General features: G+C 39.6%; 1 protein-coding gene across 1 annotated transcript in view; it reads left to right on the top strand.

Annotated features, from left to right (window-relative positions):
• SFI1 (SFI1 centrin binding protein) overlaps positions 1-26650 on the top strand; it is a gene marked incomplete at its 5' end in the record, with an annotated part of 92227 nt that overhangs the window by 15385 nt on the left and 50192 nt on the right. The window contains 3 exon segments of the mRNA XM_080820882.1: positions 7937-8047; positions 14007-14101; positions 24810-24927. Coding sequence (XP_080677008.1) covers positions 7937-8047; positions 14007-14101; positions 24810-24927 — 324 coding nt within the window.

The raw sequence follows: 26650 nt of genomic DNA, 5'->3' as shown, positions 1-26650 counted from the left end.
TTGTCTAAAAATGGTTTTATTTCACTTTCGTTTTTTTAAATTTTTTTTAATTTAAAAAAAAATTTTTTTAAGATTTTATTTATTTATTTGACAGAGAGAGATCACAAGTAGGCAGAGAGGCAAGCAGAGAGAGAGGAGGAAGCAGGCTCCCTGCCGAGCAGAGAGCCCGATGTGGGAGTCGATCCCAGGACCCTGAGATCATGACCTGAGCTGAATGCAGAGGCTTAACCCACTAAGCCATCCAGGCATCCCTTCACTTTTGTTTTTAAGGGATATTTCACTGCATAGAGAAATCCAGGTTGCCAGTTTCTTCCCCAGCATTTTGAAGATAGTTCATTGTCTTATGGCTTCCATTTGTAAGTTGTTAGTCTAACTATTGCTGTTTTGAAGATTCATTATCTTATTTTTCAGAGTTTTAATATGATATGCCTAGGTATGGATTTATTTTCTTAAAGTCTAATTTTAGTTCATTCTGAGATAATAGCTCACAGGGTTTTGTATTTTTGCTTTGTTTTGTGGACACATCTTTCTGGCATATTTTCTTTGTCTACAGGCGTGTTACTCTCCTTTTGCTTTCCCATAAAATAACTTTGTGGAGGATTTGACCTCAAATATTTTCTTGCTCCTTTTTATGTGGAATTGATCTTTCTGGACTTTTTAGAATGAGGCAAGATCAGTTAACTTTCCTATTTCACGGAGCTCCCACTTCTGTCTCATTTGTAGTATTGAAAAATATGGCAGCTTGCTCTATGGAATATCCTGGTTCTATTCCCCTAAAACACTTGGTCTGATCCTCTCTTTCTTCATCTCTCTTATGCATCTCCTCCTCAATTTCTATTCTACTTCCAGCAGGTTTTCCTCATTCTGAAGCTCTGGCCTAAAAGGGAGCCTGGCATGTTGGTTCTGAGACTAGGGGCAGGACTGCTCCAACTGTTTCAGTTCTGTCTACATGAGCCCTGGTAGTGGAGTGGAGAAAACTCCTCTCAGGTTCAGCTGCGAGTCTCAAATGGAGCCTTTGCAATTTGCAGTGACCACTTACTGGCTGTTTTGGGTTTTTTCCCCCCCATTCTCAGGTTCCTTAGATGCCACCCTCCTTGCTCCTTCTTTCTCCTGTAGAAATGTTAAAACCATGCAGGTCTTTTGACTATGGATGGTTTGTCTTCACCTGCTCGCATTTTGGTTTTATGGGGATAACTTGTCCCATGGTTTTGTTGTAATTGATATGTGAATTTTTGGTTTTGCTACATGGTTGCTGTTTGTGTTTTATGGGAATTTAGAGACTGGAAACCTCTGTTGTCCCCTCCACTATCTTCCCCAAGTTCTTTTCCTATTCACTTTTATTTAACTTATTTTTTGACCCATATTTAACTAGAAATGTTGGTTTAAGTAATGTCCATTTATAGTCCCAGTACTTGGGGAATGCTGATTATATTAGAAATGCATTCGGGGTCGCCTGGGTGACTCAGTGGGTTAAGCCTCTGCCTTTGGCTCGGGTTGTGATCTCAGGGTCCTGGGATCGGGCCCTCCTCCATCAGGCTCTCCACTCGGCGGGGAGCCTACTCCCCCCGCCCCCGCCAACTTGTGATCTCTGTCTGTCAAATAAATAAATAAAATCTTAAAAAAGAAAAGAAATGCATTCGACTCTAAGTAAGAGAAAGTCTGACAGGGTCTTTAACAAATTGGGATTTGCTTTTTCTTGTAAGCAGTCTGGAGGTTGGTGTTCATTTAGCTGCTCAGAGAGCCCATCAGAGACTCAGGCTCTTAGTACCTTTCAAGTTCACCATTTTTAACATATTGGCCCTTTTTCCTCAGAGATGACACTGCATTGTTGCAAAATGACTGTTCTGTTTTACACAAGAAGGAGTAGGGAAGGGTAGTGTCAGATCTCTCTTTTACTCAGGAAAATAAAACTTTCCTGGAAACCTTCAGTTGCATTCTGCTTCTTTTTTTTTTTTTTAAAGGTTTTATTTATTTATTTGACAGAGGGAGATTGCAAGTAGGCAGAGAGGCAGGCAGAGAGAGAGCACGGGGGAAGCAGGCTCCCCGCTGAGCAGGGTGCCCCTCTGCTTCTGCCTCATTGTCTGAGCTATGTTACTGACTGCCTTTTGCTACAGAGGAGGCTGGGAGAGAAACCTTTCCAGCTTCTGCACCAGATGCCCATGAGGAGGCAGAGGCTTGACAGTGGGTGTTCTGTTAGCTAGTGACCAATGTCTGTTATACTGCTTTAAAATCATCCTGTTAGGGCGCCTGGGTGGCTCAGTGGGTTAAAGCCTCTGCCTTCAGCTCAGGTCTTGAACCCAGGGTCCTGGGATCGGGTCCCGCATCAGGCTGTCTCTGCTCAGCAGGGAGCCTGGATTCCCTCTCTCTCTGCCTGCCTCTCTGCCTACTTGTCATCTCTCTATCAAATAAAAAAATGAAATCTTTAAAAAAAATAAAATCATCCTGTTACACTCTTTACTTTCTTTGCTCATGAGTGGTAGCAGGGTCTGGAGGAATGATACTGGACTGGAATTTGGGAGACCTGAGTTTGGGGCCTAGCCCAGGCCCTAGCTAATTATTTGACCTGGGGAAAAGTTATGGCTCTGGACCATAAATGAGAGAGTAAGAATACTGCTTGTTCTCTAAGCATCTACCAGAATTAGAATTCTGATACTGTGTTGACTTAGAAATTTAGGGGGGGTGTTTTGGGTTTTTTCTTTAAGTTATAATCTCTTTTTTTTTTTTTTTTTAATCTCTTTTTTTTTTAATTATTTTTTTTTCATTTTGTAATCTCTTTTTATATCAAGTAAGTTGGTTGTTACTTTGGGGAAGATTGGACATATTGATGTTTGCTTTTTTGTTTGTTTTGGTCTTTTTTCATGTTTTTCCTCACTTTTAGGAATATTAGAGGAGAATTAATTCATACCAGAAAATGCAGAATAATGCCTTTATGTTCTTGGAGATTGTTTTAACTTTTATTAACTGGCATTGTTTTATCATTAATAAACTGAACCAAAATGACCAAAAATAATGCAGTATATGTCCATATATAAGGTAGTCTTAAATGTGAGGTAGTCACTTACTTTCCTGAAGAGAAGATCTGAACAGTTTTGTTTTGTTTTAAGATTTTATTTGTTTACTTGACAGAGAGATCACAAGTAGGCAGAGGCAGGCAGAGAGTGGTAGGGGGAGCAGGGTCCCCACAGAGCAGAGAGCTTGACGCAGGGCTCGATCCCAGGACCCGGGATCATGACCTGAGCCGAAGGCAGAGGCTTTAACCCACTGAGCCACCCAGGTGCCCCCTAAACAGTTTTTTTGACTAACTTGAGAAGTAGGTAAAACAGTCATGTCCTTCTATAGTATTTAATTCACCAAGCTTTCTTCCTAAGATTTCTTAGCTAATGGCCTTGCTTCCTACTTTCTTGATAGAAACAACAGAAGAGGGGCACCTGGGTGGCTCAGTGGGTTAAGCCTCTGCCTTCGGCTCAGGTCATGATCTCAGGGTCCTGGGATTGAGCGCTGCGTCAAGCTCTCTGCTCGGTGGGGACCCTGCTCCCCCTACCACTCTCTGCCTGCCTCTCTGCCTACTTGTGATCTTTCTCTCTCTCTCTCTAAAATAAATAAATAAAAATATTTAATTTAAAAAAAAAAAAGAGGGGCACTTGGGTGGCTCAGTGGGTTAAAGCCTCTGCCTTCGGCTCAGGTTGTGATCCCAGGGTCCTGGGATCGAGTTGGACTCTCTGCTTGGCAGGGAGCCTGCTTCCTCCTCTCTCTCCGCCTGCCTCTCTGCCTACTTGTGATTTCTGTCTGTTGAATAAATAAATAAAATCTTAAAAAACAAAACAAAACAGAAGAGGGGTGCCTGGGTGGCTCAGGCGGCTAAGTGTCTGCCTTTGGCTCAGGTCATGATCCTAGGGTCCTGGGATTGAGCTCTGCATTGGGCTCCCTGCTCAGCAGGGAGTCTGCTTCTCCCTCTCCCTCTGCCCCTACTCATGTGTTTTCTGTCTCACTCACTCTTTCTCTCAAATAAATAAATAAAATCTTTAAAAAAAGAAAAAAGAGAGAGAAAGACAAGACACAGAGGAGACCAGCATAAGCTCCCTCCACCATATCCACCCACCTCCAACATCTTTTACTGTGCAAGCTGCTTTCCCTACCGTTAGGCAGGTGAATTGTCCTTGCTCTCATCTGCGGCAAAATCCTTGGCTTTTGCACCGTTTTCTTTGTGCCTACTCAAGGCCATTACCCAAGCAGTTTTTTTCTCTTTTCTGCCTCAGTTTTTTGCCATTTACTGGGTCATTTGCACCAGCATATACCCTTATTTCTCTCAACCTGAAAAAAAAAATCTCTTTGACCATACGTCCTCCTGCAGCTAGTGCCTCCGTCTCTTTGCTCCCCTTTACCTCAACTCCCCTGGCCTTACTCTGTCTCCAACACAGAGTATGGATTTGTAGTCTCTCTCAAGTCCATCCTACTAGGCTTTAGACTGGCCCTCCACCAGAACTGTTTTCGTTAAGGTCACTACATCATCTTTGCACTGCTTCTGTGGAACCTCACAACCGTGACAGTCTCATCAGCTCTCAGGATGATTCCCAAATATATACACCCCTCCCAGACCTCCCTCTTGTCCAGACTGCTACATACATAACAATCCATTTTGTCTAATAGATGTCACAACTTAGTATGTTCAAAACCAAAATCTAGATCATCCCCACAAACATCTCTCCCAAGTTTTCTCCTTCTGTTAATGGAAACTCCCATCTTTCCAGGAACTCAGGTGAGAAGCCTGGGAGTCACCTCTGACCTCTCTTACTCTCTCACACCCCAGTCTGCAATGCCAGTGCCGTAATTGTGGTGACTCAGTTTTCAAATGTGTTCAGACTCCACCTCTCTTCAGAACCTCCAGTGATCATTGTGTCTCCCCTGAATGACTCTGGTGACCGCACTGGTCTCCTGCTTCCAGCCCTGCTCCAGTCAGTCTCTTCACCACAGGTATTCTGAGTAGATCAAGTCCTGTCTCTCCTGTGCTCATGTGGTAGGTGGCTTCCCTACAGGCTGAGAGAGTGTAAAACCGTAGTCCTTACTTGGTGTATGAGGCCAATCACCTTTTTGTTTCACCCATCTGTGGATTTTTTTTTTTTAATTTCTGCTGTCCTATTTTAAATTTCCTGCATCTCGTTTTGTTCTCTGAATATTTTTAAAAGCATAGCACCCTGAAGGTTCATAATTTTTTTAGGTTAATGTAGCAATTTGTTTTTAAGATTTTTGCTTATATTGTCTGTTTCTCCTGAGCCCCTTTTTCTCTGTTCTTTTGGGCACTGTCTCAAATGGGAGCCTTTTCCTAAATGTCAAAAGACCCTTTTGTTGTCTGTTCATATTTAAGAGTTAAGCACTAAAATATTAATTTTGGAGGCTTCTCTGTGTATGCACAGGGACTTGTAAATTGAAGGCTTCACTTTAGGTTTTTGAGGCAGAGACAAGACTGTTTCACTGGGGAGCGTTCAGTTGTCAGTATCTAAAAGCCTTTTCCCTGGGAGCACCTGAGGGGCTCAGTCGGTTAAGTGTCTGCCTTTGGCTCAGTTCATGATCCCAGGGTCCTGGGGTCAAGCCCCGCAGTGGGCTCCCTGCTCTGCGGTCAGCCTTTTCTGTCTCCCTCCGATGCTCCCCCTGCTTGTGTGCGTTCGCTCTCTCTCTCTCTCACTCAAATAAATAAATAAAATCTTAAAAAAATAATAATAATAAAAAGCCTTTCCCTTAAATTGATCGATTTTCCCCAGAGGAGAGGAATCCTCCAAACTCCTTCTAGGGTTGAGTGGCTTGGTGGCGGGTGGTGGTGGTTATAAGTTTGGCTCTAGGCAGAGGAGAGGGAATGGGCGTCTCACTGTTGAGTATGTGGACGCCATTGAAGACCCTCTCCAGAGCTCTACATGGTATTCTTCAGTCCAGTGGCCCTCTGTTCAGCCTCTCCAGAGAGAAACCTGAATCTCTGCTTGGGTAAATAACAGGACCTGGGGCCTAACTGATTATGCCTGCCAGCCATCCTATGTTTTCATCTCCAGCTGGGCTCCCCTGTTCCTGATGCCTCGTGTTCCCTGCTTTTTCTGTCTGTGCCACCAGCTGGGTGTGCCTCGATTCCTCTGCTTTCTCTGATCTGTTGATTCAGGTGCCCCTCGCCTGCCTGCTCTCTGTCATCTAAAATTTGTTGACATCTCTTGTCTATCATCGTTGCTCCTATCTCTGTCTTCGTGGGCTTACCCCTCGAAATATATGGGCTGTTATTTTAGTAGGGTTTGGGGAAGGAAGGAGGTAGGTGGACAGTAGTAGTTGGTAGAAGGAAGTACATATGCAAATGCAAGTGGTTCATTTCCATTAAAATTTTTCTAAGTCATGAACAGAGTTGTTTAAAAAATTTTCAAATATAGACGTGTAATAGGAAACAGGGGTCTCCTGTAATCAATCTCTCCCTGAGAGATAACCACTGGTAATAGTTGGGTATACTGGAAACCTTTTTAGGCTTTTAATATGTATAATATAATCATTTATATATGTACACACAATGCATGCATGTACATGTAGATGTTTTTATGTATGTATACAAATATGTGTACATACATTATATTCATATGTAGATATATATAAATTTAGTATGTATTAATTCCAACATATGGGTACTAGAAGTAAAAAAATTAATTTTTAAAAATGGTATCATACACGATGTGGATGGAACTAGAGGGTATCATGCTTAGTGAAATAAGTCAGTTGGAGAAAGACAACTATCATATGATCTCCCTGATATGAGGAAGTGGAGATGCAACATGGGGGGTTAGGAGGGTAGGAGAAGAATAAATGAAAGAAGGTGGGATCGGGAGGGAGACAAACCATAAGTGACTCTTAATCTCACAAAACAAACTGAGGGTTGCTGGGGGGAGGGGGGTCGGGAGACGGGGGTGAGGTTATGGACATTGGGGAGGGTATGTACTATGGTGAGTGCTGTGAAGTGTGTAAACCTGGCTATTCACAGACCTGTACCCCTGGGGATAAAAATACATTACATGTTTATAAAAAAATAAAAAAATTTTTTAAAAAATGGTGTCATACATACTATGAGGTAGCTTTATCTTTTCACCTAACACCTTTCCTGGAACATCTCTCCATTTCAGTTGCACTTAGCTCTACTTCATTAAAAAATGACTAGATGTTATTGATTGAATTTAACCTATCCACTTTGAGGGGCATTCTTACAATTTTCTTTTTTTTTTTTAATTTTTATCATGAACAATAGTGAAGTGAATTTCCCTGTTTTTGCTAGCTAGAAGAAGCCATGAGTGGCGAGGAGGAAGGGCATGTTAGTTAAAGGACACAGTTCTGCAGAACCGTGAATAGAAATTCAAAGTGACCGACAGGCACGAAGTTCTTGAGTTATCAGTCACCTCGACAGTGCCTGTTAACATCAATGCAGTCTGCCATTGCTCTTTCTTTCTAATCAGCTTTCACCCCTTTATTTCCTCTGCCTCTCTTTGGCTGTTTTTATAACTCCTCTGGCTAAATTTCAGTTAAACTAATATGCTGTGTTCCTGTAAGTACTAGGAATACCATTAGGCATTTACTAATAATTTTTAATCTCCTGTATATGTAAATGGAAGTGTAGCTACAGCTTTTTACTAATAAAAAATATTTTTTAGTCTGATGAAGGGAAACAAATTTGGAAAGTCAGATTTTTATTTTACTTTAACCTCTCTAATTGGTAAGATCTGTACTATAACATTTTTTAGTTTTCTTTCTAATTTAAATAGTTCAAAGATTTTGGTCTGAAAAACATATTTTTATTCTATTCTGGTATTGTCAAATAATGAGCCATGCTTTTCTATGAGAGAGTAAAGGCAATATGAAACTAATTTGGAAATAAATACCAGCTCCCACATAATCATGGATCTCTGATTTTCGTTTATTGCTGAAGGTTTTACTATGAGCAAAGAATACTTCGGAAGGCCTTTGAAGAATGGAAAGAAGAGTGGTGGGTTTTCCAGCGAGAGTGGAAACTCTGTGTTCGAGCAGACTGTCACTACAGGTCAGGTTTCATGTTCTATTACTTGAATTTTATCGATACACATTATTAAGTAGTTAATTGTTAGCATGTTTCTGGTCAAAAGGTGAGAGATTTTTGGTGTTTGTTTTCCAAAGCTTCACTTATTCATTTGAGAGAGAGAGGAAAAGTGTGAGCAGAGAGAGACGGGGAGAGAATTGAGCTGGGAGCCTGACATAGGGCCCAATCCCATGACCTGAGTCAAAGTCAAGAGTCAGACACTCAGCCAATTGAGCCACCCAGGCACCCCAAGAGGAAAAAGTTTTTTGCCCCCAGTATTATTGACATATAGTTGACATATTATCACTGTATGAGTTTTAAATGTACAGCGTAAAGGTTTGACTTGTGAAATGATTACCAGAGTAAGTTTAATTAACATCCATCATCTCATACAGACACAATAAAAAGAAATGGGAAAAAAAGAAAAGAGCTGGGTGGCTCATTCTGTTAAGCATCTGACTTCAGCTCAGGTCATGATCTCCGGGTCATGGGATCTCACTTGCACTGGGCTCCCTGTTCAGCAGGGAGTCTGTTTGTCCTTCTCCCTCTGCCCCTCCCCCCACTCATGTTTTTTCTCTCTCTCTCTCTGTCTCTCTCAAATAAATAAATACAATTTTTTTTTATAAAAAAAGCTTTTTTAGTTAGAAAGTCTTAGAAGTTATTCTCTCTCTCTTTCTTTTTTTTTTTTTTAGTATTTTTTATTTATTTATTGGAGAGAGAGAGAGAGAATGAGAATGAGCACAAGCAGGTAGAAGAGCAGAGGGAGAGAGAGAAGCAGACTCCCCACTGAGTGGGGAGCCCAACGCAGGGCCCGAGCCCAATGTGGGGCCCGATCCCAGCACCCCGGGACCATGACCCAAGCCGAATACAGATGCCCAACCAACGGAGCCACCCAGGCATCCCAGGAGTTATTCTCTTAACAACTTTCATATATATCATACAGCAGTTGTAACTATAGGCATCATGTTGTACATTTCATCTCCAGTACTTCTCTGTTTTATAATTAGAAGTTTGTGCCTTTTGACCACTTTCCCCCAGTTCCCTCTCCCACCCCTGCCTCTGATCTGATCTGATCTCTGATATGATCTTTTTCTATAAGTTTTTTGTGTTTGCTTTTAGACTCCACATGTAAGTGAGATCATAGAGTGTTTGTCCTTATCTGACTTAGTCACTCAGTATCATGCCTTCAGGGTTCATCCATGTTGTCAAAAATGGCAGGATTTCTTTGCTTTTTATTCCATTGTGTGTGTGTGTGTGTATATATATATATATATATACACACACACACACACACACACTACAACTGCATCCATTCACCCATCCGTGGACACTTAGGTACTTACGTTGTTTCCATGTCTTGGCTATAAATAATCTGCTGTGACATGGGAGTACAAATGCCTTTTCAAGTTAATGTTTTCATTTATATCAAATATATTCCCGGAAGTGAAATTGCCAGATCATATGGTAGTTCTACTTTTAAATCAATACTTTTTTTAAAATTTTTTATTTTTTATTAACATATAATGTATTATTAGCCCCAGGGGTACATGTCTGTGAATCGCCAGGTTTACACACTTGGTAGTTCTACTTTTAATTTTTTGTGGATCCTCTATATTGTTTTCCATAGTAGCTATAGCAATTTACAGTCCCACTAACTGAACAATACTCCCTTTTCTCTACATTCATGCCAGCATTTGTTATCTCTTGTCTTTTTGATGATGTGACAGGTGTGAGGTGTGAGGCGATAGTTCGTTCTAACAGGTACGAGGTGATAGCTCCTTGTGGTTTTGATTTGCATTTCCCTTATGATGGGTAATGTTGAGCATCTTTTCATGAACCTGTTGGCCTTTCATATATCCTGTTTGGAAAAATGTCTATATTCAGTTTCTTTGCCTATTTTTTTTAAAAGATTTTATTTATTTATTTGACAGACAGAGATCACAAGTAGGCAGAGAGGCAGGCAGAGAGAGGAAGGGAAGCAGGCTCCCTGCTGAGCAGAGAGCCTGATGCGGGGCTTGATCCCAGGACCCTGGGATAATGACCTGAGCCGAAGGCAGAGGCTTTAACCCACTGAGCCACCCAGGTGCCCCTCTTTGCCTATTTTTTAATTGGAGTATTTGGGGGTATTTTTGCTCTCGAGTTGTATGAGTTCTTTATATATTTTGAATATTAATCCTTTATCAAATCCTATGGTTTGCAAATATTTTTACCCCATTCCATAGATTATCTTATTCACTTTGTTGATTGTTTTGCTGTACAGAAGTTTTTTTGGTTTGGTGGAGTCCCATTTGTTTACATTCGATTTCGTTGCTTATGCTTTAGGTGTCAGATCAAAAAAATCATTGCTAAGACCCATGTGAAGGAGCTCTTTTCCTGTATTTTCTTTTAGGGGTTTCATGGTTTCAGGTCTTACATTTAAGTCTTTAATCCACTGTGAGTTAATTTTTGTGAGTGATTTAAGGTGGGCTCTAGTATCATTCTTTTACACGTGCATATTGAATTTTCCTAGCACCATTTTTTGAAAAGATTGTCATTTCTCCATTGAGTAGTCTTGGCTCCTTTGTCAAATATTAGTTGACCATTTATACTTGGGTTTATTTCTGGGCTTTTGATTCTGTTCCATTGTTTTTCTTTTTTTTTTTTTAATGCCAGTACCATACGGCTTTGATTACTGTAGCTTTATAGTATAGCTTTAAATCAGGAATTGTGATGCTTCCTGCTTTGTTCTTCTTTCTCAGAATTGCTTTGGATATTTTGGATCTTTTGTGGGCCCATGGAAATTTTTGGATTGTTCTACTTCTGTAGAAAATGCTACTGGAATTTGATAGAATTTACATTGAATCTATAGATGGATTTTGGTAGTATCGTTTTAATAACTTTGATAATATTTTAATAATATTAACATTTAATTATGTAACTAAATTACATAATTTAATAACATTTTAATAATATTAGTTCTTCCTATCCATGAATATGGGGTACCTTTCCATTTATTTGTGTCTTTGATTTCTTTAATCAGTGTTGTATAGTTTTCAGAATAGAGATCTTTCACCTCCTTGGTTAAATTTATTACAGAGTATTTTATTGTTTTTGATGTTACTGTAAATGGAGTTGATTTGTCAGATAGTTCACTGTTCATGTATGGAAATGATACTAATTTCTGTGTGTTAATATTGTATCCTGCCAAGTTTACTGAATTTTTTATTAAATAGTTTTAGGTCTGAGTCTTTAGGATTTTCCGTATATAAAATCATGTCGCCTACAAATAGAGATAATTTCACTTCTTCCTTTCCAATTCTGATGCCTTTTATTTGTTTTTCTTTACTGATTGCTTTGACTGGGACTTCAAATGTTATGTTGAAATAGGAGTGGTGAAAGAGGACACTTTTGTCTTGTTCCTCATCTTAGAGGAAAAGCTCTCAGCCTTTCTCCTTTGAGTATGATGTTAGCTGTGGGCTTGTCATATATGGCCTTTATTATATTGAGATGTGTCTGGTCTATCCATAATTTGTTAAATATTTTTATCATTTATGGTTGTTGAGTTTTGTCAAATGCTTTTTCTCTGTCTGTTGAGGTTACCCTATGATTCTTTCCTTTCATTCTGTTAATATGATGGATCGCATTGGTTGGAGAAAAGTTTTGAATCCTATTTCTGTTTTTCTTCAAACTCTTTTTTTAGAATAAGATCAAAGTCCTAAATTAAACCCAAGCACATGTATGTGTGGGCACACACACACAGAGATACCTCTTTAAGTAACCATTATGTATTGCTCTTGTTAATGATTTGAATAGGGTTTTCTCACTGACTCTCACTTATGTATAATTTCTAATTCTGAGAGTGTTCCATGTTTTTAAAATAATAAGTTGTTTCAAATTTTATTGATTGTAGGAGAAAATATTTGCCTGATATGGGACATTAAGAAAGTAGAAATAGAAAGAAAAAACTAAATCTTGACATTGGTACTCCCAGGGATAACTAGAGGAAAAAGTAAAAATTGGAATTCTATCAAATACACATTTTATACCTTTTTTACACAATAAAAAATTAATGTATCTTACACATTGCATCTTTTAAAAATAGTATTTACTCTCATAATCACTTCTTTATTTAGGTTCTTTGGGTCAGGGTTTCTGATTTGTGGATATTTCAGATAAAATAAAGACAATGTTGAATCATTCTAATAAGCTTGTAGAATATGAAATCAAGTCTTCCGGGGCGACTGCCTTTGGCTCAGGTCATGATCCCAGGGTCCTGGGATTGAGGCCTGGATTGGGCTTCCTGCTCAGAGGGAAACCTGCTTCTCCCTCTCCCACTCCCCTTGCATGTGTTTACTCTCTTGCTGTGTCTCTCTCAAATAAATAAGTAAAATCTTAAGAGAAAAGAAATCAAGTCTTAGGAAATGGGATAGAAAATAAGGAGGGACTGACAGTCTTAATGTGTATAGTGTATGTATTGAGAAGGAAAAGACAAAGGAAAAGTGTCATTGACCATGTTTAGTGCAGAAGAGAGGTAATGTTTTATATAATGTGGATGATTAAGGTAATAACGGTGTGACTGTCACTCCAAATGTCACAGCTTTGTGAATGCTGAAGGTGAAATTATTCTCATATAATTCAAAGCCTGTTTTTCCTTAGTGATACTGTAAGGTAAGGAGAATGTGAAGTTATTCGCATACAATTCAAAGTCTATTTTTCCTTAGTGATACTGTAAGGTAAGGAGAATGTGAAGTTATTCGCATACAATTCAAAGTCTATTTTTCCTTAGTGATACTGTAAGGTGAGGAGAACAACTCTCCATCAAGGAGAACAGGTTTCACTGTGACTATGGGAAATAAAATTTTAGCTTAAGATACAGATATGGGGGCGCCTGGGTGGCTCAATGGTTTAAGCCACTGCCTTCGGCTCAGGTCATGATCTCAGGGTCCTGGGATCGAGTCCCGCATCGGGCTCTCTGCTCGGCAGGGAGCCTGCTTCCCTCTCACTCTCTCTGCCTGCCTCTCTGCCTACTTGTGATCTCTCTCTCTGTCGAATAAATAAATAAAATCTTTAAAAAAAAAAAAAAAGATACAGATATGGCGGGGTTCCTGGGTAGCTCAGTGGGTTAGGCCTATGCCTTTGGCTCGGGTCATGATCTCAGGGCTCTGGGATCGAGCCCCGCATCAGGCTCTCTGCTCTGCGGGGAGCCTGCTTCCCCCTCTCTCTATCTGCCTGCCTCTCTGCCTACTTGTGATCTCTCTCTGTCAAATAAATAAAATCTTTTAAAAAAATTAAAAAGATGGGACGCCTGGGTGGCTCAGTTGGTTAAGCGGCTGCCTTTGGCTCAGGTCATGATCCCAGCGTCCTGGGATCGAGTCCCGCATCGGGCTCCTTGCTCAGCGGGGAGCCTGCTTCTCCCTCTGCCTGCCACTCTGTCTGCCTGTGCTCACTCTCTCTGACAAATAAATAAATAAAATTTAAAAAAAAATTAAAAAGATATAGATATCGCTTTTTTGTATTAGAAGTATCCATGTTACTTTCTGAGTACAGAATGGACTGGGTATATTGAATTAGGAGTTTTGTTTGTTTTTTGTTTTTTTTAAAGATCATATTTATTTATTTGTCAGAGAGAGAGAGAGAGAGAGCACAAGCAGGCAGAGTGGCAGGTAGAGGCAGAGAGAGAAGCAGGCTCCCACTGAGCAAGGAGCCCAATGTGGGATTCGATCCCAGGACCCTGGGATCATGACCTGAGCTGAAGGCAGCGGCTTAACGGACTGAGCCACCCACGCATCCCAGGAGTTTTTTTGGTTTAAAGAAATGCCACTTGGGGCACCTGAGTAGCTCAGTCTGTGGAGCAGAGTTCAAGCCCCATGTTGGGTGTAGAGATTATAAATAAATAAACTAATAAATAAATAAATAAATAAACATTTTTTAAAAATGCCATTTACTTTTTTTTCCCCCTCCTCAGATATTACTTGTACAACCTGATGTTCCAGACCTGGAGGACCTACGTGCATAAGCAGCAAGAGATGAGGATCAAGTACATCAGAGCTGAGAATCATGGTGAGAAAAGGAAGTACATGTCTAAAGAAAATGCCTTTGTTTATTTGATTTTCTTATATGAAGACTTAATTTTTTGAGAGCAGTTTTTGTTAGGTTCATAGCGCAAAATTAAGGGCAGATAGAGTGATTACCCGTATACCTCTTCCCCCAAATATTCGTAGTCTCTCCCACTATCAACATCACTCACCAAGCGGTACGTCTGTTACAGTGAACCCACATCAACATATCATAATCACTCAAAGTCCGTAGTTTATACTAGGGCTCACTCTTAGTGTTTTCCCTTTTATACGCATGTATTGATCATTATGGTATCATGCAGTATTTTCAGTGCTCTAAAAATCTTCTGTGCTCTGCCTATTTAGCTTATCTCCTCCCCTTGGCAACTTTTTTTTTTTTTAAAGATTTATTTATTTGAGAGAGAACATGAGTGGGAGGGGCAGAAGAGGGAGAGAGAATCTCAAGCAGACTCCATGCAGAGCATGGAGCCCAGTGTGGGGCTCGATCCCACAATCCCAAGATCATGGCCTGAGCCAAAACCAAGAGTTGGATGATAACCAACATACCACCTGGGTGCCCATCCAAGCACCCATCTTCCCTGCACCCAGCAACCTTTTACTGTCTTCATAGTTTTGCCTTTTCCAGAATGTCATATGATTGAAATCATATAGTATATAACCCTTTCAGATTGGCTTCTTTTACTTAGTATTTGCACTTAAGGTTCCTCCTTATCTTTTATGGTTTGATAGTTCATTTCTTTTTAGTGCTGAATAATATTCCCTTGTCTGGATGTACCACAATTTATCCATTTCTGAGAAGGACATCTTGATTGCTTCTGAATTTTGGCAGTTACAAATAAAACTTTCCATGTGCAGGTTTTTGTATGGACATAAGTTTTCATCTCCTTTGGATAAATACCAAGGATTGCAGTTGCTGGGTCATATGATAAGAGTATGTTTAGTTTTGTAAGAAACTGCCAAACTGTCTACCAGAGTGGCTGTGCTATTGTGCATTCCCACTAGCAATGAATGAGTGTCTGTTGCTCCCTATCCTTACCAGCATTTCGTGTTGACAGTGTTATGGGTTTTGGCCATTCTAATAGGTGTGTAGTGGTATCTTGTTTTAATTTTTATTTTCTGATGACATATGACCTGGTGTATCTTTTCATGTGCTTATTTGCTAGCTGTATTTTTTGCTGAGGTATCTTTTGTCCATTTTTCAAGTTGGATTATTTTCTTGTTGAGTTTTTAGAAATCTTTGTATATTTTGTAACAGTGTGTCTTTTGCAAATATTTTCTCCCAGTCTTTGGCTTGTCTTCTCGTTCTCTTTACATTGTCTTTTGCAAAACAGACATTTTAAATTTTTTTTAAAGATTTTATTTATTTATTTGACAGAGAGACACACACAGTGAGAGAGGAAGCACAAGCAGAAGGTGTGGGAAAGGGAGAGGCAGGCTTCCCACCCAGCAGGGAGCCTGATGCAGGGCTTGAATCCCAGGACCCTGAGATCATTGAGTGGGACCTTGAATCCCAGGAGACCTGAGCTGAAGGTAGATGCTTAATGACTGAGCCACCCAGGCACCCCAAAACGATTTCATTAAAATCCAGCTCATCAAATTTTTCTTTCATGGATCATGCTTTTTATGTTGTATCACTCCCAAGGTCATCTGAATTTTCACCTATGTTATTGTCAAGGAGTTTCATTGTTTTGTGTTTTACATTTAGGCTAGTAATCCATTTTGAGTTAATTTTTCTGAAGAATGTAAGATCTGTATCTAATCTGTGTCTAGATTCTTTGTGTGTGTGTGTGTGTGTGTGTGTGTGTGTGTGTCTAAGTCCATTTGTTTTTGCACTATTTGTTGAAAAGACTGTTTTTGCTCCGTTGTATTGCCCCTGATCCTTTGTCAAAGATAAGTTGTCAACGACCTGGTATTTACATGGGTCTGCTTCTGGGCCCTCTCTTCTGTTCCATTGATCAGTTTGTCAGTTCCTTCACCAATGTAATTTTGTTTTAATTACTGTAGCTTTATAGTAAGTCTTGAGGTCCGATAGTATCATTCCTTCAACCTTGTTCTTCTTTAATATTGTGTTGGCTTGGGGTGCCTGGGTGGCTCAGTGGGTTAAAGCCTCTGCCTTCAGCTCAGGTCATGATCCCAGGATCTTGGGATCGAGCCCCGCATCAGGCTGTCTGCTCAGCAGGGAACCTACTTCCTCCTCTCTCTCTGCCTGCCTCTCTGCCTGCTTGTGATCTCTGTCAAATAAATAAATAAAATCTTTAAAAAAAATTATTGTGTTGACTATTCTAGGTCTTCTGTCTCTCCCATGTAAACTTTTTATCAGTTTGTTGATACCCACAAAATAACCTTCTGGGATTTTGTTTAGGATTGCTTTGAATCTATAGATCAAGTTGGGAAGAACTGACATTTTGATAATATTGAGTCTGCCTATCCATGAAAATGGAATATTCCTCCATTTATGTAGTTCTTTGATTTTGTTTGTCAGAGTTTTGCAGTTTTCCTTATATCGACATTGCATACATTTTGTTAGATTTATACTTGAGTATTTCATTTTTGAGGGTGCTAATGTAAATGTTATTGTGCTTTCAGTTCCAAATTCCATTTGTTCATTGCTGGTATATAGGAAAGCAATTAACTTTTTTATATTAACTTTGTATCTCAGCCTTGCTATGAATTGCTTAATAGGTTCCAGGAATTTTGTTTGTTTATCAGTTCTTTTGGATTCTCTATACAGACAGTTTTACTGTGAACAAAGACAATTTTACTTCTTTCTTCCCAATCTTTATACCTTTTATTGCTTTTTCTTGTTGCATTAGCTGGAACTTTTAGTATGATGTTGGAAAGCAGTAGTTGTGGGGACCTGGGTGGCACAGTCAGTTAAGTGTCCAACTCTTGGTTTCAGCTTAGGTTTGATCTCACAGTTGGTCTTGGGATTGAGCCCTGTGTTGGGCTGTGCACTCAGCACAGAGTCTGCTTGTGGTTCTCTCTTCCTCTCCATCTGCCCCTTTACCCCCCCACCCTGCCCCTCTCTTTCTCTAAAATAAGTAAAAATAAATCTTTGAAAAAAGAAAGGTAGTTGAGAGGGGTCATTTCTGCCTTGTACCTGATCTTAGTGGGAAAATTTTGAGTTTCTTATCATTAAGTATGATATAGGCTTTTTGTAGATATTCTTTATCAAGTTGAGGAAGGCCCTTTCTTTTTCCTAGTTTCCTGAGAGCCCACATTTACTTTTACAGAAGCTCTTGGGGAAGACAAATACATTACCTCTGAGAGAAAATAACTCCAGGTCAAAGGGAACATTTGTTTGATCCCCTTTCCTATTATCCAGAATCTTTATCTCTGAGCAAGAACTCCTGTATGGTCATATCCCTCTGGTTTTCTCCATATGGCATGGTTTTGGCACCTGCAACTCATTTAAGCATGATTTCTGTGAACTGGCTCTTCTTGCCCTCCCACAGCACCTGGGGTGGTTGTCTGTCTAGCTGTCATGTGTCAAGTTGCAGTGCTCACTTCTAGTCTTCTTTGTCCAGGTTGCCCTTTAGTGATCTTGTGGCCAGTTTAGCTCTGGTCAGTATCTGGTTCCTCTGTGAGTTGAGTCCAGAGACCTATATTGGGAGTCTAAGAGAAAAAGGCACTGAGTTTCAGAATGATAGTTCTGCCTGCATTAGCAGTTGTCTCATACCCATTTCACGTGGATGCTTTACAGCCACCTCAAACTCAGCAAGTTACAAATAAAACTTAACTGCCCCACATTTAGATCTGCTTTTCCTCCTACTTTTCCTAGCTAAGTGGGAAACCTTACTAAGGCATGGTCTATCCATTCCTCATGCCTCATGTCATTCATTCATCTGTGTTTATAATACGGCTCTCCGACGTGTCACTTGCATTCATCTTTTTTTCACTTACTGCCCAATTAATCCTCATCTTTTCCCCCAAAGTTTTATAAGTTCCTCTTCTTTCATCTCTCTGTGTTTATTTTCTTCCCCTTCTCATTGTCCACACGGTCATAATAGTGGTAAGACATAGGTAAGATCATGTCACTCCTGGGCATATAAATTCATTTGGCTCCTCTTTGCTGATAAAGTCAGCACTCCTTAGTATAGCATACAAGGTCTTCACCTTTTCTCTTCTTTACCTTGCATACACCGTATGCCCTTGCCACACTGGATATGTACTTTTATATCTTTCCATGTTTGCCCCTGCGGTTCTTCCAGTGGGCCCATTTCAAGTATCATCTTCCCCGTATAGTGTTCCCTTCTCTCCTGTGGGTTCTTCCTTCCCTTGTCTATTTTCCCAAAATGTGAGAAGCTGTTCCTGAGGCAGGTGCATTGTTTCAGTATTTAGCTGGTAAGTTGCTTATGTTGTGTTGTGTCCTTTTTAATTTATACAAAGTAAGAATCACTCTTTTTGGTATGTAGTTCTTTGAGTTTTGAGGAATGCGTAGCTGTGTAGCCACTGCCACAGTCAAGAGACAGAAAGTTCCATCACTCCTGACCTTGTGCTAACCTTCTGTGACACCTTCCCTTCACACTTGATTCCTGGCAACCACTGATCAGTTATCACCATAGACTTTCCTTTTCTAGAAGGCCATATAAAAGGAAACATTTAGTAGGTAGTATTTTGATGCTGCCTTCTTTCAACTTAGCATAATGCATTGGACGTTCATCTGAGTTGTTGCATGTATCAGTAGTTCGTTCCTTTATATTGCTGAGTAGTATTCTGTATACTGCGTAGTAGGTGTGTATGAAGGTTTGTTTATCCATTCCCTGATTGAAGGACATCTGAGTTGTTTCCATTTTAGACAACTATGAATTACAAATCATAAACATTTGTGTATAGTTTCCCATGTGAATACTTTTCTTGGGTGGATTATATAGGCATAATTATCTAGTGTGATTAGGTATAAGATTGCTGGGATCTTACAGTAGTTGTATATTTAACTTTATAAGAAGCTGCCAAACTGTTTCCCAAATGGTACTGATTGTACCATTTTGCATTCCTACCAGTAGTTTATGAGAGTTCTACTTGTTTTGCATTTTACCAGCACTTGGTATTGCCATTTAAAATAAAGTTTTTAACTATACAAATAGGTGTGTGGAAGTATTTCATTTAGGCTGTAATTTGTGTTTAATGATTAATGATGTTGAGTATCTTTTCCTATGCTTACTTGCTTTTTATATCTCTTTTTGGTGAAGAGTCTGTTCAAGATCTTTTGTCCTTTTAAATTGGTGGTTTTCTTGTTGAGTTTTGTTAAAAACATGTTCTGATTACAAGTTTTTTGTGAAAAGCATGATTGGCAAATACTTTCTTCCAGAAGGTGGCTTGTTTTTTCATTCTCTCTCTCTCTCTTTGTCTTTTCGTTCTCTTAACAGTGTCTTTGCAGAGAAAAAGTTTTTAATTTTAATAAAATCCAATTTTTTTATGGATTGTGTTTTTGATACTATAGGAACTCCACCTGCTTCAAAGTCACAAAGATTTTTTCCAATGTTTTCCAACCTTGCTAAGTTCATTAGTTATAGAAGCTTTTTGTAGATTCCATGGGATTTTTAAAATTGTTTAAAACTTTTTTTTTTAAAGGATTTTATTTATTTATTTGACAGACAGAGATCATAAGTAGGCAGAGAGGCAGGCAGAGAGAGAGGAGGAAGCAGACTCCCTGCTGAGCAGAGAGCCCGACTCGGGGCTCGATCCCAGGACCCTGGGATCATGACCTGAGCCGAAAGCAGAGGCTTTAACCACACTGAGCCACCCAGGTGCCCCTCCATGGGATTTTTTTTAAAAAAGATTTTATTTATTTATTTGAGGAGTGTGAGCACAGGAAACACAGGCTGGGAGAGGGGCAGAGGGAGACTCCCTGCAGGACCTTGGGATCATGACCTGAGCCAAAGGTAGACACTTAACTCACTGAGCCACCCATGTGCTCTTCTGTGGGATTTTCTATGCAGATAGTTAAGTGATATGTGAACAGAGAGAGTTTTATAACTTCCTTTGCAGATTATTTCTATTACATTGGCTAGAGCTTCTAATAGAATAGGAGTGGTCAGAGTGGACATCCTTGCCTTGTTCTGATCTTAAGGGAAAAGCATTCAGTGTTTAATCATTAAATATGTTGTTAGCTGTATGTTTTGTATAGATGTCGTTTGTCAGGTTAAGTTCTGTTCCTAGTTTTCTGAGTATTTTTATCAGTAAGAGGCATTAAATTTTGTCAAAGATTTTTTCCAGTATCTATTGAGATGATCCACTGCTCTTTTTAGTCCATTAATATGGTGAAACAGAGCAATTTTCAGATTTTGGACCAGCCTTATATTCCTCAGATTAATGCCATTCTTCATATATTGCTGGGTTCAATTTGCTAACTTTTTTGTTAAGTATTTTTACATCTCTGTTCATGAGGATATTGACCTATACTTTTCTCTTGTTATAATGTCTTTGTCTGATTTTGGTTTGGGGTAATACTGGCTTCAAAGAATGAGTTAGGGAGTGTTTCATTGTCTTCTATTTTCTAAAAAGGATTTGTAGAATTCATAGTATTTCTTTCTTAAATATTTGGTAAAATTCTCTAGTGAATTCTTCTGGGTCTGGAGTTTTCTTTTGTTGAAGAAGTTTGAACTTTGAATTCAAGTTTTTGAGTAGATGTAAGACTGTTTAGGTTACCTATTCTTTCTTTCTTTCTTTTTTTTTTTAAAGATTTTATTGATTTATTTGACAGACAGAAAGAGAGCACAAGTAGGCAGAGAGGCAGGCAGAGAAAGAGGGAAGCAGGCTCCCCGCTGAGCAGAGAACCGGATGCGATGCAGGGCTCGACCTGAGCCGAAGGCAGAGGCTTTAACCCACTGAGCCACCCACATGCCCCTACCTATTCTTTCTTGAATGAGTTTTGGTAATTTGTTTTTCAAGGAATTGGTCCATTTTATTTTATAAAAGATTTTATTGACTTATTTGACAAATCACAAGTAGGCAGAGAGGCAGGCAGAGAGAGAGGGGGAAGCAGGCTCCCTGCTGAGCAGAGAGCCCGATGTGGGACTCATTCCCAGGACCCTGAGATGATGACCTGAGCTAAAGGCAGATGCTTAACCCACTGAGCCACCCAGGTGCCCCAGAATTGGTCCATTTTAAATATGTTGTTGGATTTATGGTATAGAGTCATTTGAAGTATTTATTCCATTATTATAGTGTTAATGTTTGTAGGATCTGTAGTGATAACTCCTTTCATTCCTAATATTGATCATTTATGTCTTTAGCCTTCAATTTTTGTAAGTGTGGCTAGAGCTTTATCAGTTTTATCCATCTTGTCAAATAACCAGCTTCTATATTCATTTTCTGTTGATTTTCTGTTTTCAAGTTCCTTGATTTTTGTTCCTGTTTTTATATTCTCTCACTTCTGCAAGGTTTGGTTTTAATTTGCTCTTTTCTTTTCTAGTTTCTTAAGATGCAAGCTGAGATTGATTTGAGGCCTTTCCTTTGTTCTAACACAAACACTTACTGTAATTAAGTTACCTTTAAGCACCCCTCTGATTTTAATATTTATAATTCTGTTTCATTCAGTGAGAAATGTTTTCTTTCCTTTTTTTTTTTTAAGATTTTATTTGTTTGACAGACGGAGATCCCAGAGAAGCAGGCAGAGAGAGAAGGAAGCAGGCTCCCTGCTGAGCAGAGAGCCCGATGCGGGGCTCCATCCCAGGACCCTGGGATCATGCCTTGAGCTGAAGGCAGAGGCTTTAATCCACTGACTCACCCAGGCGCCCCAGATTTCATTTTTTGATGGCTGAATAGTATTCCATTGTATATATACACCACATTTTCTTTAGCCATTCATCTGTCAGTGGACATCTGGACTCTTTCCAGCTATTATGGACACTGCTGCTTTAACTTTGAGGTGCAGGTGCCCCTTTGGATCACTACATTTGTATCTTTGGGGTAAATACCTAGTAGTGCAGTTGTTGGGTCGTAGGGTAGCTCTGTTTTTAACTTTTTAAGGAACCTTCGTACTGTTTTCCAGAGTGGCTGCAATAGCTTGCATTCCTACCAACAGTATAAGAGGTTTCTCCTTCCTCTACATCTTGGCTAACATTTTTTGTTTCCTGACTTGTTAATTTTAGCCATTCTGACTGGTGTGAGGTGGTATCTCATTGTGGTTTTGATTTGTATTTATTCCCTGATGCTGAGAGCTGTGGAGCATTTTTTCATGTGTCTGCTGGCCAGTTGTATGTCTTCTTTGGAGAAATGTCTGTTCTTATCTTTTGCCCATTTCTTTATTGGATTACTTGTTCTTTGGGTGTTCAGTTTGGTAAGTTCTTTATAGATTCTGGATACTAACCCTTTATCTGAAACATATGCAAATATATTCTCCTATTCTATAAGTTGTCTTTTGGTTTTGTTGACTATTTCCTTTGCTGCGCAAACGCTTTTTATCTTGATGGAGTCCTGATAGCCCGTTTTTGCCTTTATTTCCCTTGCCTTTGGAGACATATCTAGCTAGAAGTTGCTGCGGCCAGCTGTGGTCAAAGAGATTGCTGCTTGTGTTCTCTTCCAGGATTTTGTTGGATTACTGGCTCATGTTTAGGTCTTCCATCCATTTTGAGTATATTTTTGTGTATAGTGTAAGAAAATGGTCCGGTTTCATTCTTCTATGTGTGGCTGCCCATTTTTCCCAACACCATTTGTTGAAAACACTTTTCTTTTTTTTTTTCCCATTGGATAGTCTTTCCTGCTTTGTTGAAGATTAGTTGATCATAGAGTTGAAGATCCATTTCTTGGTTCTCTGTTTTGTTCCTTTGATCTGTGCGTATGTTTTTTGCCAGCACCATAATGTCTTGATGATTACAGCTTTGTAATAGAGCTTGAAGTCTGGAATTGTGATGCCCCCAACTTTGGTTTTCTTTTTCAACTTTCCTTTGGCTATTCAGGGTCTTTCTGGTTCCATACAAATTTTAGGATTATTTGTTCCAGCTCTGTGAAAAACGTTGATGGTATTTTGATATGGATTACATTGAATGTATATATTGCTCTGGGAAGTATAGACAGTTTAACAATATTTGTTCTTCTAATCAATGAGCATGAAATGTTTTTCCATTTTTTCATGAGCGTTCTATAGTTTTCAGTCACTCTCGTACTGTTATATAAAAAAGTAGCAAGTACTTTCAGACCTTAGGGAACTGTGCTTCTCAGATTGTCCAGAATCAGGGCAGAGACCATTAATGCAGATTCTTGGGGGCACCTGGGTGGCTCAGTGGGTTAAGCCTCTGCGTTCAGCTCAGGTCATGATCTCAGGGTCTTGGGATCGAGCCCCACATCAGGCTCTCCGCTCAGCAGAGAGCCTGCTTCCTCCTCTCTCTCTCTGCCTCTCTGCCTACTTGTGATCTCTCTCTCTGTCAAATAAATAAACAAAATCTTTAAAAAAAAAACCTGTTTAATGCAGATTCTTTGGTACCACCCTCAGAAAATAACAGCTTGTATTTTTTGGAGACACTTTTTATCAATGATCTCATTTACTCTTGGCAAATACACCTTTAAGGAAGGCGCCATTTTGGAGATGTGGAACTTCTGCGAGGTTACTCAGCTCAATGACAAGTTCATATTAAAACCTGGTTTGTGGGGCGCCTGGGTGGCTCAGTGGTTTAAGCCTCTTCCTTCGGCTCAGGTCATGATCTCAGGGTCCTGGGATCGAGCCCTACATCGGGCTCTCTGCTCGGCAGGGAGCCTGCTTCCCCCTCTCTCTCTGCCTGCCTCTCTGCCTGCTTGTGATCTCTGTCTGTCAAGTAAGAAAATAAAATCTTTAAAAAAAAAATAAATAAAACCTGGTTTGTCTCACTCAGGAACCCAAACTCTATACACAGCACCATTGCCTAAGGGGCCTGAGGAAGCTACATGTTAAGTTCTCCATGTTTTGACTTGACTTGTCAATTGCTATGAAATATAAATATAGTTCTCATCCTGCTAATCACATGTGGAGAATCTCCTGAAAATGGTTGACATAATTTTGCTTTCTCCTTTTTGTTGTAAAAAGAATAGAAATTTATTTCATTAGTGATTGATAATGAAAGTGGGATTACCGCAAAGGGAAACCTATGGACCTTTGCAGTTCCCATATCTAGTAAAGTCTCTTTTCTCCAGGATCATTACTGGTCCCTTTTATTCTGTTTTTCAAGCAGATATAAATGGTATCGTGTTTTTTTTTTCTTGCTTATTCTACTTTACAGTTATCGTTTCAAACAGTAAGTTTTATGACATGATTTCTTCTTCTCCTTTAACTTTATACTGTGGAAAATCTTAAATATTTACAAAATTAAAAGATGAAGTAGTGAACCTCCATGTACCTGTCATCCAGCTTCAACAATTACCAACTCAGACCAGTCTCACTTCTCTGATTTTTGTTATTCACATTATTTTATCTGTAAATATTATAGAACATATTTCTAAAAATAAGGGCTTTAAAACAAAAGGTTTCTGAACAGTGCAGTATATTGATTTTCCTGTTTTATAAATGTCATCCCTCATAGAGCCATTCTTCATGTGTGCTTGCATCCTTATTTATTTTGTAGAGCTTCACAACTTCTCCACCAGGGGGCACTTGAAGCCCGGAGGAATTTAGATCTTCAAAAGGAGGGATGAATACAAAATGCCCATGAGCTTTTATCATAACCCAGAGTAATGTATCTCTCCCTTCTTTTTAAAAATCTTTTTGGTGCATCTAGATGCAAGGCAAAAGATGCGGCAGGCCTGGAAGTCGTGGCTGATCTACGTGGTTTTTCGTAGAACCAAACTTCAGATGCAGACCACTGCCCAAGAGTTTAGGCAGCGGAGTATTTTGTGGTGAGTGCGCTCCTTCGCCCTACAGGTTAGCAGCCATCGTCTTACCTCAGCCTTGTCTCACAAAGCATAAAAACCCACCTTAAAAATAGTGCTTCAGACATAATTGATGCTTAATAAATATTTATTGACAACTTGTTCAACTATACAATCAGGTTTTCACACAATCAGAAGTGACACTAATTGAGTACTCGCTGTGTTCTAAACCCTGTGTTGAGTTTGTGTGTGTTAATTTTTCTAATGTAAAGTCTCATATAATCATCACCGTAAACTAAATACTGTTTTTGTAAAGATGAAGATACACACGAGTCTCAGAAAGGTTGAGTAACTTGCCCAAGCTCATATAAGCTGTATTCGGCAAAATAGGGCTCACCTACCCATCTTTCTGATGCCAGAGCCCATGCTTTTAACTGCCCTGCCCAGCCTTTTGTCAGCTCTGTGCGCACTTCAGAGGGACATGAGTTAGATGACTTCAAAAGCCAGACATGTGTAACAATGAGCTACTTTATAATGGGACTGATCCTGCTATGCGTTATCTCTGATGGTCCTTCCGCGTCCTGAATGGCAGCATATTAAAAGCTCAAATGAGCTAGATTTTCTGTGTAGTATGGAAAAGGGCAGAAACTTTGCAGTTAGACTGACGCGGTCAAATCCATGTCAGTGCAGTGTTGGGTCCTTTCACCCCTCCACAATTCACTTTCCTCATGTGTGAGACAGGCACACCAGTAAGTATCTTTCAGGGTTGTCATGGGAAATAAGTATGGTAATATCTAAAGTATTTAACACAGTATCTAGAACATCAGTACACCTCAAAATTCTTTATTTTAAATAACTTATTTAAAATTTATTTGGCAAATTTTTAAAAAGATATTTATTAGAGGGAGAGTGAGCATGAGTTGGGGAGAGGGGCAAAGAAGAGAGGGAGGAACAGATTCCCCGTTGAACAGGGAGTCCGACTTGGGGGGCTTGATCCCAGGATCCTGAGATCATGACTTGAGCTGAAATCAGGAGTTACATGCTTAACCGACCAAACCATCCAGGCATCCTGGAAAATATTTTTAAATGCTTAAAAAGTATGCATTTCTATTAGAGTCTGTGGGAGATATTTTTACATAATTTTATTTATTTAGTGTGTATTTATTGGGAGCTTAAAATTTCCTAGTACTGTACTGGGTGCTGGGGCTGCATCCAGGAAACTTGTAATTCTCTAAATGCTTAAAAAGATAAGTAGTAATGCAAGATTGTTTGAGATTTTGAAGTGAGTGATGCAGCTATGCCTGGCCCAGATTAGGAGGACTGAAAGATTTTCCTAGGTTAGAGTAACTGAGCAAAGTGAGTGTTTCTGTGGGGGAAAAAAAAAAAGTTGCAAACTCTCATTTCCTCACTACTATTTTCCTACAGCTAATTAGAAAATAAGCAGAAAAGAAGCCAAGACTAGAAATCTAAAAGCCATGGTTTTTGCAGATTATTCTGCAAAATCTCCTCGTTTTTTAAAGTTGGCAGTAATTCATAAATACATTTTTCAAACCTCTGTAGTTCCAAATAGAGCATGTCTGTAGTTTCTTTCTTTCTTTTTAAGATTTTATTTATTTATTTGGCAGACAGAAATCACAAGTAGGCAGAGAGGCAGGCAGAGAGTGGGGGTGGGGGGGAGCAGGCTCCCTGCTGAGCAGAGAGCCCGATGCGGGACTCGATCCCAGGACCCTGGAATCATGACCAGAGCCGA

This window comes from Martes martes, assembly GCF_963455335.1.
Source record: "Martes martes genome assembly, chromosome: 13".
Classification (NCBI taxonomy): domain Eukaryota; kingdom Metazoa; phylum Chordata; class Mammalia; order Carnivora; family Mustelidae; genus Martes; species Martes martes.
Note: the sequence above shows the minus strand (reverse complement) of the source record. Positions and strands in the feature narration are given on the sequence as shown.